The sequence below is a fragment of the Lactuca virosa genome, chromosome 1, assembly GCF_052849685.1.
Source record: "Lactuca virosa cultivar CGN04683 chromosome 1, Lactuca_virosa_CGN04683_v6, whole genome shotgun sequence".
NCBI lineage: Eukaryota > Viridiplantae > Streptophyta > Magnoliopsida > Asterales > Asteraceae > Lactuca > Lactuca virosa.
The window spans coordinates 336,768,677-336,783,706 of NC_136426.1; the positions used below are offsets into that span (position 1 = coordinate 336,768,677).

Genomic DNA, 15,030 nt, shown 5'->3' on the forward strand with positions numbered 1-15,030 from the left:
ACCGTAAAGGAAAATGTTGACAGCTTAGAAGTCTAGTTAGAGTGCTTTCAAGGTTAGGAATGTTTACAGATAAGTGCTCCACAGAGCATAGAAAGAAAAGGCTATTCCTTAATTCAAAAGTAAAGATGAATAGACATCTTCTACCGGCGACGGGTATCCCTTGGGCGAACTCTCAGGTCTGCCAGCTGACGTACAACTTCCTGAAGATGTCGTTCATGCGCTCTCTGACGTATACGGAGTTCCATGACTTCGGCTCGGGATGCAATTAGTTGTTGCTGCAGAGTCTCATTGGTCCTCCTGGTCCTATCTACCGTCTGTTCGAGTTGGCAAATACGGATTGTGTTAAGGTTAGAGTTGGCGTCAATTTCCACTACTCGCTCGATGGCTGCATGGCCTTGCTCGACATTCCTAGCAATCCTTTGGACCATGACGGGCAGGACTCGATCAGCTGATCCTCCCTCGCTTATATTGTAAAAGCTTCGGTCTCTATTGAAAGGTAAAGGCTGACCCTGCTCATCACTCAATCGATTCAAGGTTGTTGCCCACATGGGAGTGGGACCTTGAAATGTCGGACGGGGGTTAGGGTTTGGAGCCACTGGGGGTAGGTTGTTGACTTCTGGTTCAGAGTCGAAGCTATCCGAAAAGCCTTCTACGAGGTGGTCATCCAAAGGGATTGGGTGATCATCTTCCGGCTCATCATCAAGCCATCCTCCAATGCGTTGGTTTGGATAGTACGGATCGCCAGGGAGATGAAAGCCAGCCATGCTATCTACGCGAGAATGGGGAAAGAATAGTTAATAGACGTACTAATTTAAGATACTTATAAGATGATCATTATTAGTTGATTCAATACTTGCATAGTGCATACCAATTACATGCAACCGAAACAGGATAGACATTCGAATAAGTGACCATAACACTAAATCCACAGCCAAACAAGGAACAGGAAGTAAAGCAAAGATCACAGATTCTAAGTCTATAGCGCCTTAGTCACATGTAACCTTGGTGTACCCACTTAGCAACTATTGTCCTACTAGTAACGACCTTTTTAGTTCTCACATATGTAATTCATAGTAATGTAGAATACTCCTATAGTATTCTTGTTCTAATGCTCTTGTAGTAGTGTGGGTAAGTTTTTAGACTTGTTGCAACACTACAACCATTCTTAGGCACATGCTAGTCATTCCTCGGAAAATGTAGTTGATCAGGCTACATCCTCCCAGATTTGACTATATGTCTCTAAGCCTAATTGTGCTGTTCAACAATCTTAATACTTTTGTTCTGTTCTAGTATGATACTGACCTTTGTATGAATAGATGTATATATATATATATATATATATATATATATACATACTTAGTTAAGTGTCTTCTTATTTAAAAGTATATATTCTTGGTCTCGAGTGTTTTAATCCCGATGTGTTTATAGTTCGTACATCTTTTATGGGTTGATATACTTGATTCACTATAAACAGTGCTCTGATACCAATCTGTCACACCCCAAAACCGAGTACGGCGTAAACGTTCTGGGGTGGAGGACGTCATGTACAGTATCATAACAATGCATAATAGTAAAGACAAGCAACAACATCCATTGCATTAATATAATAATTGCAATACAAGCGTGTTCTGTATAGTTGTAAGACACCAAAAGTATAATCAAAATAAAAGATGAGTCTTGTATGTGCTCCATCTTCTCAAAAGCTTCATTTGTACCTGTCTACTGATGACCTGAGAATACAAGTTATTTTGAAAGCGAGTGTCAGCATAAAGCTGGTGAGTTCATAAGTATTTAGTGTCATTGCTTGTATAAAAATGTTTACAACTATGTAGTATATTAGTTGATATCAATGTTTAAAAATAGTATGCTCCCTAGAAAATCCTATATTTTCCAGTAACAGTAGTCTTCTACCAAGACTCGGTTGGTTGCATGTTTGATCCTTTGAAAATGTAAAAGTTTTCCCAGTGAAACTATTAGTATGAAAATATAGTTTGGACTTCATTTCCTATAAAGTAATGGGAAAATAATGTTTTACCCCAGCAGTGTCACTGCCGGTTTAATGTAATGAAAATGCAGACTCCAGGTAGTATTAAATGTACAATACACCTCGGGGAATCTGTTTTGCCTTTAATTCGTAAAGTGCCAATTAAAGGTCTGAATGTGAACTCGTATGTAACCATGCTGATTGACGATCGAATAACTGATGACCCTCCGGGTCACACGTAGTATGGTGACATTTTGTCACCCCTGGGCCTATTCCGCTCGGACTGTAGCTAGCAGTCGGGATGTGGGAGTGTCTGTCCCGTATAGATCTATAGACATAATGCCCGCTCTGTGACATCCACCAAAACTCAAGTCAGTACTCATCTAGAACTTCGTCATTTTCTTGTGTGTTCTTAAATTGGCTCTAGAGTTACAAGTTGAACTAGGTTCACGACTTAATAGATTCCTCGGAACAATTAGTGTATCTTAGCTTGTATTGAACAATCACATTGATATTTGTATGAACCAACTGAGTGATAAAGTGCCAAATTTGAACCTTAAGTCCAAACACAACACTATGTTCGGTAGACCATAACCCAAGGTAAGTTAGCAACCCTAAAATTTCCATATTGGAAAAAAAAATCTAATGCTTAACAAGGTTAAGTATTTTAAGCTAATATGAACAAAATTAAACCATAATATGAACCAACTATAAAGTTGATGAGAAATTCATATAATTCATGATTCGAAATGTGAAACAAAAGAAAAATCCAAGGATATCAAAATCTTACAACCACATATTATGAATCCTTGTTATAATTGTTGAAATATGAGAAATTGATTTTTATAAAAAAATTAAATAATAGGTTATCATTTTCTAAATTAATTCAACAAATATAAATTTACAAGTTATTACCTAGTGTAAATATTTCAACAAAACCCAATAATTAAAACCTTAGGAGATTATGATAATGTTTGAGTTTTTATAAAATATAAAATCTAGATTTATAAGAATTCAAGGGAGGCTTTTATTATTTGATCTAATATCAATAAAAATACCATATCCCTCTTAAATTTTTGTCCATTAGGCTTTTCCATCTCCCCCATGCCTTAAAACCCTTCATTACACCTCATTTGAACCACCTACACACTCCATCTCACACTCCTTCTCCAAGAAAACTCTCCCACTTCCAAGACCACTCCTACACATCAGAAAATCCTCCATTCTCTGTCCTAATTTCGGATTTTTGAAGGTCAAGAAGTGTTGTTGCTTCTCTCAAGATCAAAACCAAGGTAAACAACACAATCCTTTATTATAGTTTTATGATTTTACTTCCTCTTCTTCATAGTTCTTCTTTACTTTTCGGATTCTATGCCCTTATATGGCTAGAAATCCTTGTTTTTCCTCTTGGTGTTTGTAGATTCTCACCATAACACAATACATGTGTTTGAGATGGTGAAAATCCGGGATCAAACCCATGCAAAGAGTGAAAAGATGCACATATGTTCATATGATTTCAAAAATCGAGTTTTACATCTTCTTCTTCACTTATTTTGTGTTCTTACATGACAAAAAGTATTTAAACCATTTCTAGTACATCTTGGATGCTCATTCACTCCATGCATGTGCTAGAAATTGGATTTGTGGTGCAATCCTAGTGTATGATTCGGTGGTTTCAAGGAGTTCTCTATCACATGAATGAAACACCCACTTTGGGGTCCTTGGAATAACCCTAAATCTATGACTTGGATGTATGAACCTAAAAGTTTCATATTCCTCTGTAAAATCTAGTTTATTGTTATTTATTTTCGACCATAAAAGAAATATACATGTTGTCTTTGTAAAAGTGACCTTTAGGGAGCACTAAAAGCAACCAAGGGTGACATGCAATCTGTCAGAATATTTTGTTCAGCTTTGAATGGGCACAACTCACTCATTACTAAACCAAATCACGATATTCTTTTTCTGAGGGCTAGTCCCTTGAGTTAGCTTTCGAATCCAATTGGTATTCTGTAAAACATTAAAAATATGATTTTAGACAGTTTTTATAAAATAGTTGCGCAAACAGAATGTTTTCTATGATCATTAGTTTTGCTTTACATGATCCAAGGGTCTTAAACCCCACATTAAATCTGGGGAAAAATATTTTAGAAACTTAACATATCCAACAAATGGTGTCTAAAATGTTGTGGGTTAAAACCCCACATAATTTTCTATACAAATTCGTAAACCTTCAGCTACATCTAGAACTCATGCACTATATTGTGCTACATTGCCTAACTTGTTCAACCCCTGTTTTGCTTCTAAATATATTTCAAGCAAATTATTTTATGAAAGTTCATATATACAAGTGATGATCTGTAAAACCCCAATGGCTAAAACCAATCCCTTATTTTTCTATAAAAATAATAATTTAATGGCTATAAATTAAAAATAATCGTTTTCATAAGAGGTAAAAATCTAAAAAATTGTAGTAGTAATGTACTCATTGAATAAGAAATCCATCTAAATTTTCAGATGATTTCGACACTGTTTGATATTTTATCCATATTTTTCATTAAATTTGAGCATGAACTTACAAATTTGGGTCATTGAACTCAAAGACCCTAAACAATATTTTTCTCAACCTTAGGAACATTTTAGGAGCCTGTAAAAATTAAATTGAGAATTTTAGAAACCATTTACTATTTATTTTGAATTTTATCCATTATTTGGGCTTTAATTTAAATATATATATATATATATATATATATATCAAATAACCTTCAAAATGTTTACAAAATTTCTGGACACTAATGCCTATATATATATATATATATATATATATATATATATATATATATATAAATATATATATATATATCAAATAACCTTCAAAATGTTTACAAAATTTCTGGACACTAATGCCCTTTGTTAGAACCATAAAACTAATTTTTGTAATTTTCGGAATTTATTTCCATGCCTTTGTAAAATTTTGAACACAATGTAATATGAACTAATGTTACCGATAATGAATCGTACACACTTTGGGCACTTTTACGACATCACTAGTTGGATATAGCTTAGTGAATTATATCTCACTAAAACTATTTGTTCCATAGGACGCTAGTAGGAATCGCCCTCGTCAACATCAAACCGCGAAGCCCGAGCCACAAACTTTCTATTGTGAGTTTTCACAGCCCCTATTTTACGTTTTAATGTTTTGGGGTGAAAAGCATGCTACAATTTCTATGAACATTATTTTACGAGCTTGTGTTATGAACTTAGTGATGTGAACTTTGTTGTATGAACCTTTTATTATGAACTTGTACTATGAATATGGTGTTATGAAATTGTATGTTAAGTCCCCGGAGAACCGATACAACCTATTAACTCATATTTGAGCCGATGGTCTTATGGATAGCGCTATTTGGGGTCGACAACCCCCACTCGCCCGGAACCGCAAGTGTATATTTCCATGAACTGACATCATGGGAACCATGGACATGATGGAATGGGGCAGGAACGGTCGTTAGGCTTGGTTGTGAACGGAATGCAATGACATTCATCGTTTTCTAAATTCGAACATTTATAGAATAAACTACATTTTTGAAATAATGTATTATTATAAACCTGTGAACTCACCAACTATTTTATAGTTGACCCTCGTTTTTGCATGCTTTTCAGGGAACGGTCAGTGAATCAACAAGACGTTAGCATGATTTAAGTTGTTACGTTTGCTATGTATTAAATTATGTATTGTGAAAACTGAATGTATTTGTTTTGTACGCGATGTAAACTTAAAACGCTTAATGTTTATGGTTGGTACTTCTATTTACCTTTGTGATGAGACCTTAGCCTGTCACTCTTCGTGTTTCCGCTTTAACGAGGTGTGACAGATTTGGTATCAGAGCCTAAGGTTATAGAGAATATCGGCTTCCGCTTTCCCTTAGGGACGCCTAAACTATAACCATTGAGTTAATAAAACATGCCATTTAGTATAAGTAATTCCGGTAATGCGCTACTGGACCTTAATTATACATAGCCTGATCACCTATGTATAATTAAGGAAGAGTTAGTGCAAGACCGGAATTGATTATAGTGAATGGTATCAACACCCTAGGATAAACATAAACATCAAACATAATAGAAATTTTCTAAAAGGCTAAAAATTCATCTAAACATTAGAATTTCTCGTGTACAGCATAGCCATGTCAAACACTAGCTCTCAAGCACTTGGATCAGCAGATGAGTCTGGTTACGTCACTACGTGCCCGAAAGTCAACCGCGTCTCGAGGATCAGAGACTGGAGAGGAAGTGAGCAGCCAGGCACCGACTGAGGAAACTTCAGCCCCGCCGATACCCGAGCCTTCGCAAAAGCTGACGCCTCAGCCACCCCTTTATGGACTATACCACAGGAGGACAGCGAGAAAGAGCGCACCAATGCCGAGAGAAGTGTTGAGGTTCGAGCGTCCAGAACCCGTGCCAGCACCTCCCGCACCAAGGAGTGAGCGTCTCGAGCCTAGCCAGCCTTGACCCCCAGTCATAGGGACGCCTTATATGCGAGCACCCGGGATGACTTGTCAGGAGCGACGCAGCATGGAGGCCATGGCCCGAGACCTGCATGATGCCCGTAGTAGGATTGCTTATCATCATCACAGCATAGCCGACATGTCAGACGTGGTGGATGCGGTGTGTCGTTATGCATACGCCGCCCAGAGGACAGCAATCAGAGCAATGATCACTAGCGCTATCGCTGGAGGGCTAGCATTGATTCTGGCAGTGGCACTTGTCTGGGTGATTGTGTTTTGGGGTTGAATCTAAACGTCATGGTTTATGTTTTGTCGTTTTTCGTCTATGTATTTTGATGTAATGCCTTTGGTTTATGGCTTTTGAGAACTATGGTTGAAGTGTCTTTTATAGCTTGAAGTATCAAGCAATATGCTTTGTTAAACCTTTTATGTACGAACTACGAATGAAATCTATTTTAATGATTTTCAATCACCATGTTATTTCACACTTATATTTTTCATGAACTGTAAATTGTTTTGATGATTTGAAATCGTTCTTGAAAATATATTTTATTATTATTAATATTATTATTTTTTTGAAAAAAAAAACTAATTAATAATGATAATAACGTCCTTAATTTTGTTTGTGTGTTATAGAACCATGCCCTAAAGAAGAAACACCCGCTCACGCCCAACACAGCCTGAAAATGCCACTCCCGATATTGCTCAACTGGTCTCGCAACAACTAATGGCTGCTATCCCTAACATTGTGGCTCAAGTCACTGCGGGAATCAATGTTAGTCAGACAAACAATGGAGGCCCTACACCTACTGAGAACACCGAAGGAAGCGGAGTTCGTAATGAGGAAACAAGGGGATGCACCTATAAATACTTCATGTCTTGCAAACCCAAGGAGTTTCATGGAACGGAGGGTGCAGTGGGATTGTTGAAATGGATAGAAGGAATTGAGGCTGTACTCCACATCAGCAAGTGCTCAAATGACTGCAAGGTTCCCTATGTTGCATGCCTTCTCCAAGACAGAGCCTTAACGTGGTGGAATGCGCAAGTCCGGAACCGTAGAAGGGAGGCAGCGAACCAATTAGCTTGGGAGGAATTCAAAGAGTTAATCAAGAAGGAATACTGTCGTAAGGATGAGATCCAGAAAATGGAATCTGACTTCTGGAACCATGCCATGGTAGGAGCCGATGTGGAAGGCTATACTGTGCGTTTCCATAAACTCGCTGAACTAGTGCCGCACATGGTCACCCCTGAGAGCAAGAGGATTGACCGATACATATGGGGTTTAGCACCAGAAATCCGAGGCATGGTTACTTCAGCAAATCCTACCTCAATCCATAGCGCTATAGACCTGGCGCACCGCCTTACGAATGATAAAGTGAGGGCCGAGATATTGACCATAAGCAACGCAAGTAACAAAAGAAAATCGGAGAACCAGCTGGGAAGGAAGAAGAATGACAACTCAGAAAAGAACAAGAAAAGGGCAACAAACTTTGCGGTTAAAACAGAGGAACCTGTGCAATACCGAGGGCCTAAACCAAAGTGTGAGAAATGCAGTTATCATCATGAGGGTGCCTGCCCTATCTGCCACAAGTACAATCGAACTGGACATTTCGCAAAGTATTGCAGGATAGATAAAGATCGCAAGGATGGTAAACAGGCATGCTATGAGTGTGGAAGTGTGGACCACTTTAGGAATGCCTGCCCGAATCTGAATAAGGGCCCCAATAACAACAATACCAGGAACCAGGCGGGACATATAAACCGTGGAAATCCAGGAGGCCAGGCTCGTGGGCGAGCATTTGTGATTAAGGCGGAAGAGGCTCGCCAGAACCCGGAGGTGGTAACAGGTACATTCCTCCTAAACAACCACTATGCATCAGTATTATTTGACTCGGGGGCAGATAGAAGTTTTGTGTCACATGAATTTAGACCCCTAATCGACTTGAAATCAAAAATATTGGAACATGCCTACGTAGTTGAAGTTGCTAACGGTCATGAAATTAAGGCTAGGGAGATAGTTCCTAATTGTACCTTGAACTTAGCTGATAAAATTTTTAGTATTGACCTTATACCCATTGAACTTGGAAGCTTTGACGTAGTGATTGGAATGGACTGGTTGTCCAAGAATCGAGCAGACATAGGATGCTTTGAGAAAGTTGTCAAAATACCCCTCCAAAACAACGAAACCCTTATAGTGTACGGAGAGAAACCAGGCAAGAACTTGAAGATAGTCTCATGCATGAAAATTCACAAATATATGAGGAAGAAATACCTTGCATTCTTGGCTCATGTAGTGGAAAAGAAATCAGAAGAAAAACATATTCAGGATATTCCAATAGTGCGAGAATACCCCGAAGTATTCCCAGAAGAGTTGCCTGGACTCCCCCCAGCAAGATAAGTCGAATTCAGAATTGATCTAATTCCTGGATCGGCACCTGTAGCTAAAGCACCTTACCGCTTGGCACCTTTTGAAATTCAAGAACCTTCGGGCCAACTTCAGGAACTTTTGGAAAAAGGATTCATTCGTCCAAGTTCCTCACCATGGGGTGCACCGGTCTTATTTGTGAAAAAGAAAGATGGATCGATGCGAATGTGCATCGATTATAGAGAACTAAATAAATTGACTATCAAAAATAGATACCCCCTTCCTCGAATAGACGATTTGTTCGATCAACTCCAGGGTGCCATGTACTTTTCAAAGATTGGTCTACGATCGGGATACCACCAATTAAGGGTACGCGATGAAGATGTTCCTAAAACCGCCTTCAGGACTCGTTACGGACACTATGAATTCCTAGTTATGCCTTTTGGGCTAACTAACGCACCAGCTGCCTTCATGGATCTTATGAATAGGATTTGTAGGCCGTACCTTGACAAGTTTGTGATCGTGTTCATTAACGACATACTAGTCTTTTCCCCAAACAATGAAGAGCATGAACGACATCTTAGGTTAGTTTTGGAACTGTTGAAAGACCAAAAACTATTTGCAAAGTTCTCTAAGTGTGAATTTTGGATTAGGGAAGTACGATTCCTTGGTCATGTGGTTGTAGAAAAAGGAATACACGTGGATCCCACCAAAGTTGAAGCAATCAAGAAATGGGAAACCCCAAGATCCCCGACGGAAATTCGGCAATTTCTGGGATTGGCGGGCTATTATAGGCGCTTTATTGAGAACTTCTCCAAAATTGCCCAACCATTGACTATTTTGACCCAAAAGGATAGGAAATTTGAATGGGGAGAACCACAAGAAGATGCCTTCCAATTGTTGAAACATAAGTTGTGTAATGTGTCAGTCTTGGCATTGCCAGATGGTGTGGAGAACTTCACAGTGTATTGTGATGCGTCACACCAAGGTCTGGGTTGCGTACTGATGCAGAAAGGCAAGGTTATTGCATATGCGTCAAGGCAGTTGAAGGTTCATGAGAAAAACTACACAACCCACGACCTAGAATTAGGAGCGGTGGTATTCGCCCTTAAGATCTGGAGACATTACTTGTACGGAACTAAGTGCACTATTTATACTGATCACAAAAGCCTACAACACATCTTGGATCAAAAGATGCTTAACATGAGACAGAGGCGGTGGGTAGAATTACTCAACGACTATGATTGCGAAATTAAAAACCATCCAGGAAAGGCCAACGTTGTAGCCGATGCGTTGAGTAGGAAGGAAAGGGTGTAACCCTCACGAGCACATGCCTTCGGAGCCCTTGTTCAAACCAGTTGGAAGAGCGAAATCCTTGCTGCTCAAGGCGAAGCGTTAAAAACTGAGAACTTGAAACGTGAAACATTGCACGGCCTGGAACAACAATTTAAAACACGTTCAGATGGAGTGAAGTACTTCAAAAATAGGGTATGGGTACCAAAGATCGACGAATTACGTAAGGTAATTTTAAAGGAAGCCCATAATTCCCGATACTCGATCCACCCTGGAGCCGACAAAATGTACTTGGATCTAAAGGAATACTATTGGTGGCCTGGAATGAAGAAAGATATTGCCTTGTATATTGAGAAATGTTTAACTTGTTCCAAAGTGAAGGCCGAATATCAAAAGCCCTCCGGTTTGCTTCAACAACCAGAAATACCTCAATGGAAATGGGAGCAAATATCCATGGATTTTGTTACCAAGTTGCCAAGGACCACAAAGGGACACGATTCTATTTGGGTGGTGGCAGACAGATTGACGAAATCCGCACACTTTCTCCCCATTCGAGAAGATTATCGAATGGAAAGGCTTGCTCGAATTTACATAAACGAGATTGTAGCACGCCACGGGGTACCTATTTCCATCATTTCAGATAGAGATAGCCGTTTTACATCTAGATTTTGGCAGTCACTTCAAAAAGCCTTGGGGACCCGTTTAGACTTAAGTACCGCCTATCATCCCCAAACAGATGGTCAGAGCGGACGAACCATCTAGACGTTAGAAGACATGCTCCGGTCTTGCGTGATCGACTTTGGAGGAAGTTGGGATAACCATTTGCCATTAGTCGAGTTCTCCTATAATAATAGCTACCATACTAGCATTCAGTGTGCCCCCTATGAGGTCTTGTATGGGCGTAAATGTCGCTCCCCGCTATGTTGGCTGGAAATTGGCGATAGGCAGTTAACGAGACTGGATTTAATTCAAGAAACCACTGAGAAGATCTCGATAATACGTGATAGACTGAAAGCAGCTCGTGATCACCAGAAGAGCTATGCTGACAAGCGTAGGAAACCCTTGGAATTTCAAAAGGGAGACAGAGTACTCTTAAAAGTATCCCCATGGAAGGGAGTCGTGCGTTTTTGTAAACGAGGAAAACTGAGTCCCCGTTATGTAGGACCCTTCGAGATTATCGAAAGGGTTGGTCCAGTAGCATATAAGCTTAAGCTACCGGATGAACTGAGTGCGATACACGACACATTCCATGTGTCGAACCTCAAAAAGTGCTTGGCGGAGGAATCCCTACACATACCCCTCGGGGACCTCCAAATTAATGATCGACTAAAATTCCTGGAGGAACCTATAGAAATCCTCGATCGAGAGGTTAAGCAACTAAAACGAAGTAAAATACCGATCGTGAAAGTTCGTTGGAACTCTAAGCATGGGCCCGAGTTTACATGGGAACGGGAGGATTTCATGAAGAACAAATATCCTCAACTATTCGTTATGTTTGAACCAGTGTTACCGCCAGTTGAATTTCGGGACGAAATTCCCACAACTGAGGGAGACTGTGACATCCACCAAAACTCAGGTCAGTACTCATCTAGAACTTCGTCATTTTCTTGTGTGCACTTAACTTGGCTCTAGAGTTACAAGTTGAACTAGGTTCACGACTTAATATATTCCTCGGAACAATTAGTGTATCTTAGCTTGTATTGAACAATCACATTGATATTTGTATGAACCAACTGAGTGATAAAGTGCCAAATTTGAACCTTAAGTCCAAACACAACACTATGTTCGGTAGACCATAACCCAAGGTAAGTTAGCAACCCTAAAATTTCCATATTGGAAAAAAAAAATCTAATGCTTAACAAGGTTAAGTATTTTAAGCTAATATGAACAAAATTAAACCATAATATGAACCAACTATAAAGTTGATGAGAAATTCATATAATTCATGATTCGAAATGTGAAACAAAAGAAAAATCCAAGGATATCAAAATCTTACAACCACATATTATGAATCCTTGTTATAATTGTTGAAATATGAGAAATTGATTTTTATAAAAAATTAAATAATAGGTTATCATTTTGTAAATTAATTCAACAAATATAAATTTACAAGTTATTACCTAGTGTAAATATTTCAACAAAACCCAATAATTAAAACCTTAGGAGATTATGATAATGTTTGAGTTTTTATAAAATATAAAATCTAGATTTATAAGAATTCAAGGGAGACTTTTATTATTTGATCTAATATCAATAAAAATACCATATCCCTCTTAAATTTTCGTCCATTAGGCTTTTCCCTCTCCCCCATGCCTTAAAACCTATCATTACACCTCATTTGAACCACCTACACACTCCATCTCACACTCCTTCTCCAAGAAAACTCTCCCACTTCCAAGACCACTCCTACACATCAGAAAATCCTCAATTCTCTGTCCTAATTTCGGATTTTTGAAGGTCAAGAAGTGTTCTTGCTTCTCTCAAGATCAAAACCAAGGTAAACACCACAATCCTTTATTATAGTTTTATGATTTTACTTCCTCTTCTTCATAGTTCTTCTTTACTTTTCGGATTCTATGCCCTTATATGGCTAGAAATCCTTGTTTTTCCTCTTGGTGTTTGTAGATTCTCACCATAACACAATACATGTGTTTGAGAAGGTGAAAATCCAGGATCAAACCCATGCAAAGAGTGAAAAGATGCACATATGTTCATATGATTTCAAAAATCGTGTTTTACATCTTCTTCTTCACTTATTTTGTGTTCTTACATGACAAAAAGTATTTAAACCATTTCTAGAACATCTTGGATGCTCATTCACTCCATGCATGTGCTAGAAATTAGATTTGTGGTGCAATCCTAGTGTAAGATTCGGTGGTTTCAAGGAGTTCTCTATCACATGAATGAAACACCCACTTTGGGGTCCTTGGAATAACCCTAAATCTATGACTTGGATGTATGAACCTAAAAGTTTCATATTCCTCTGTAAAATCTAGTTTATTGTTATTTATTTTCGACCATAAAAGAAATATACATGGTGTCTTTGTAAAAGTGACCTTTAGGGAGCACTAAAAGCAACCAAGGATGACATGCAATCTGTCAGAATATTTTGTTCCGATTTGAATGGGCACAACTCACTCATTACTAAACCAAATCACGATATTCTTTTTCTGAGGGCTAGTCCCTTGAGTTAGCTTTCGAATCCAATTGGTCTTACTGTAAAACATTAAAAATATGATTTTAGACAGTTTTTATAAAACAGTTGCGCAAACAGAATATTTTCTGTGATCATTAGTTTTGCTTTACATGATCAAGGGTCTTAATCCCCACCTTAAATCTGGGGAAAAATATTTTAGAAACTTAACATATCCAACAAATGGTGTCTAAAATTTTGTGGGTTAAAACCCCACATAATTTTCTATACAAATTCGTAAACCTTCAGCTACATCTAGAACTCATGCACTATATTGTGCTACATTGCCTAACTTGTTGGGGTTGAATACCCCTGTTTTGCTTCTAAATATATTTCAAGCAAATTAGTTTATGAAAGTTCATATATACAAGTGATGATCTGTAAAACCCCAATGGCTAAAACCAATCCCTTATTTTTCTATAAAAATAATAATTTAATGGCTATAAATTCAAAATAATCGTTTTCATAAGAGATAAAAATCTGAAACTTTGTAGTAGTAATGTATTCATTGAATAAGAAATCCATGTAAATTTTCAGATGATTTCGACACTGTTTGATATTTTATCCATATTTTTCATTAAATTTGAGCATGAACTTACAAATTTGGGTCATTGAACTCAAAGACCCTAAACAATATTTTTCTCAACCTTAGGAACATTTTAGGAGCCTGTAAAAATTAAATTGAGAATTTTAGAAACCATTTACTAATTATTTTGAATTTTATCCATTATTTGGGCTTTAATTTAAATATATATATATATATATATATATATATATATATATATATATATATATATATATATATATATATATATTTAGGCATTAGTGTCAAGAAATTTTGTAAACATTTTGAATGTTATTTGATATATATATATATATATATATATATATATATATATATATATATATATATATATATATATATATATATATATATATATATATAAAATAACCTTCAAAATGTTCACAAAATTTCTGGACACTAATGCCCTTTGTTAGAACCATAAAACTAATTTTTCTAATTTTCGGAATTTATTTCCATGCCTTTGTAAAATTTTGAACACAATGTAATATGAACTAATGTTACCGATAATGAATCGTACACACTTTGGGCACTTTTACGACATCACTAGTTGGATATAGCTTAGTGAATTATATCTCACTACAACTATTTGTTCCATAGGACGCTAGTAGGAATCGCCCTCGTCAACATCAAACCGCGAAGCCCGAGCTACAAACTTTCTATTGTGAGTTTTCACAGCCCCTATTTTACGTTTTAATGTTTTGGGGTGAAAAGCATGCTACAATTTCTATGAACATTATTTTACGAGCTTGTGTTATGAACTTAGTGATGTGAACTTTATTGTATGAACCTTTTATTATGAACTTGTACTATGAATATGGTGTTATGAAATTGTATGTTAAGTCCCCGGAGAACCGATACAACCTATTAACTCATATTTGAGCCGATGGTCTTATGGATAGCGCTATTTGGGGTCGACAGCCGCCACTCGCCCGGAACCGCGAGTGCATATTTCCATGAACTGACATCATGGGAACCATGGACATGATGGAATGGGGCAGGAACGGTCGTTAGGCTTGGTTGTGAACGGAATGCAATGGCATTCATCGTTTTCTAAATTGGAACATTTATAGAATAAACTACATTTTTGAAATAATGTAT

The 15,030-nt window shown here is 37.6% G+C and overlaps 1 protein-coding gene across 1 annotated transcript; it reads left to right on the forward strand.

Annotated features, from left to right (window-relative positions):
* The first annotated feature begins 7,222 nt into the window (after nt 1–7,222).
* LOC145131496 (uncharacterized) lies at nt 7,223–8,893 on the forward strand. Its single transcript, XM_079066175.1, has one exon. The coding sequence runs from the start codon at nt 7,223–7,225 to the stop codon at nt 8,891–8,893; it is 1,671 nt and encodes a 556-aa protein (XP_078922301.1).
* Nucleotides 8,894–15,030: the final 6,137 nt, after the last annotated feature.

What these genes read in the sequence shown, in the direction of transcription:
- LOC145131496 (XM_079066175.1), top strand. Translation starts at nt 7,223, where the DNA reads ATGGCTGCTATCCCTAACATTGTGGCTCAAGTCACTGCGGGAATCAAT.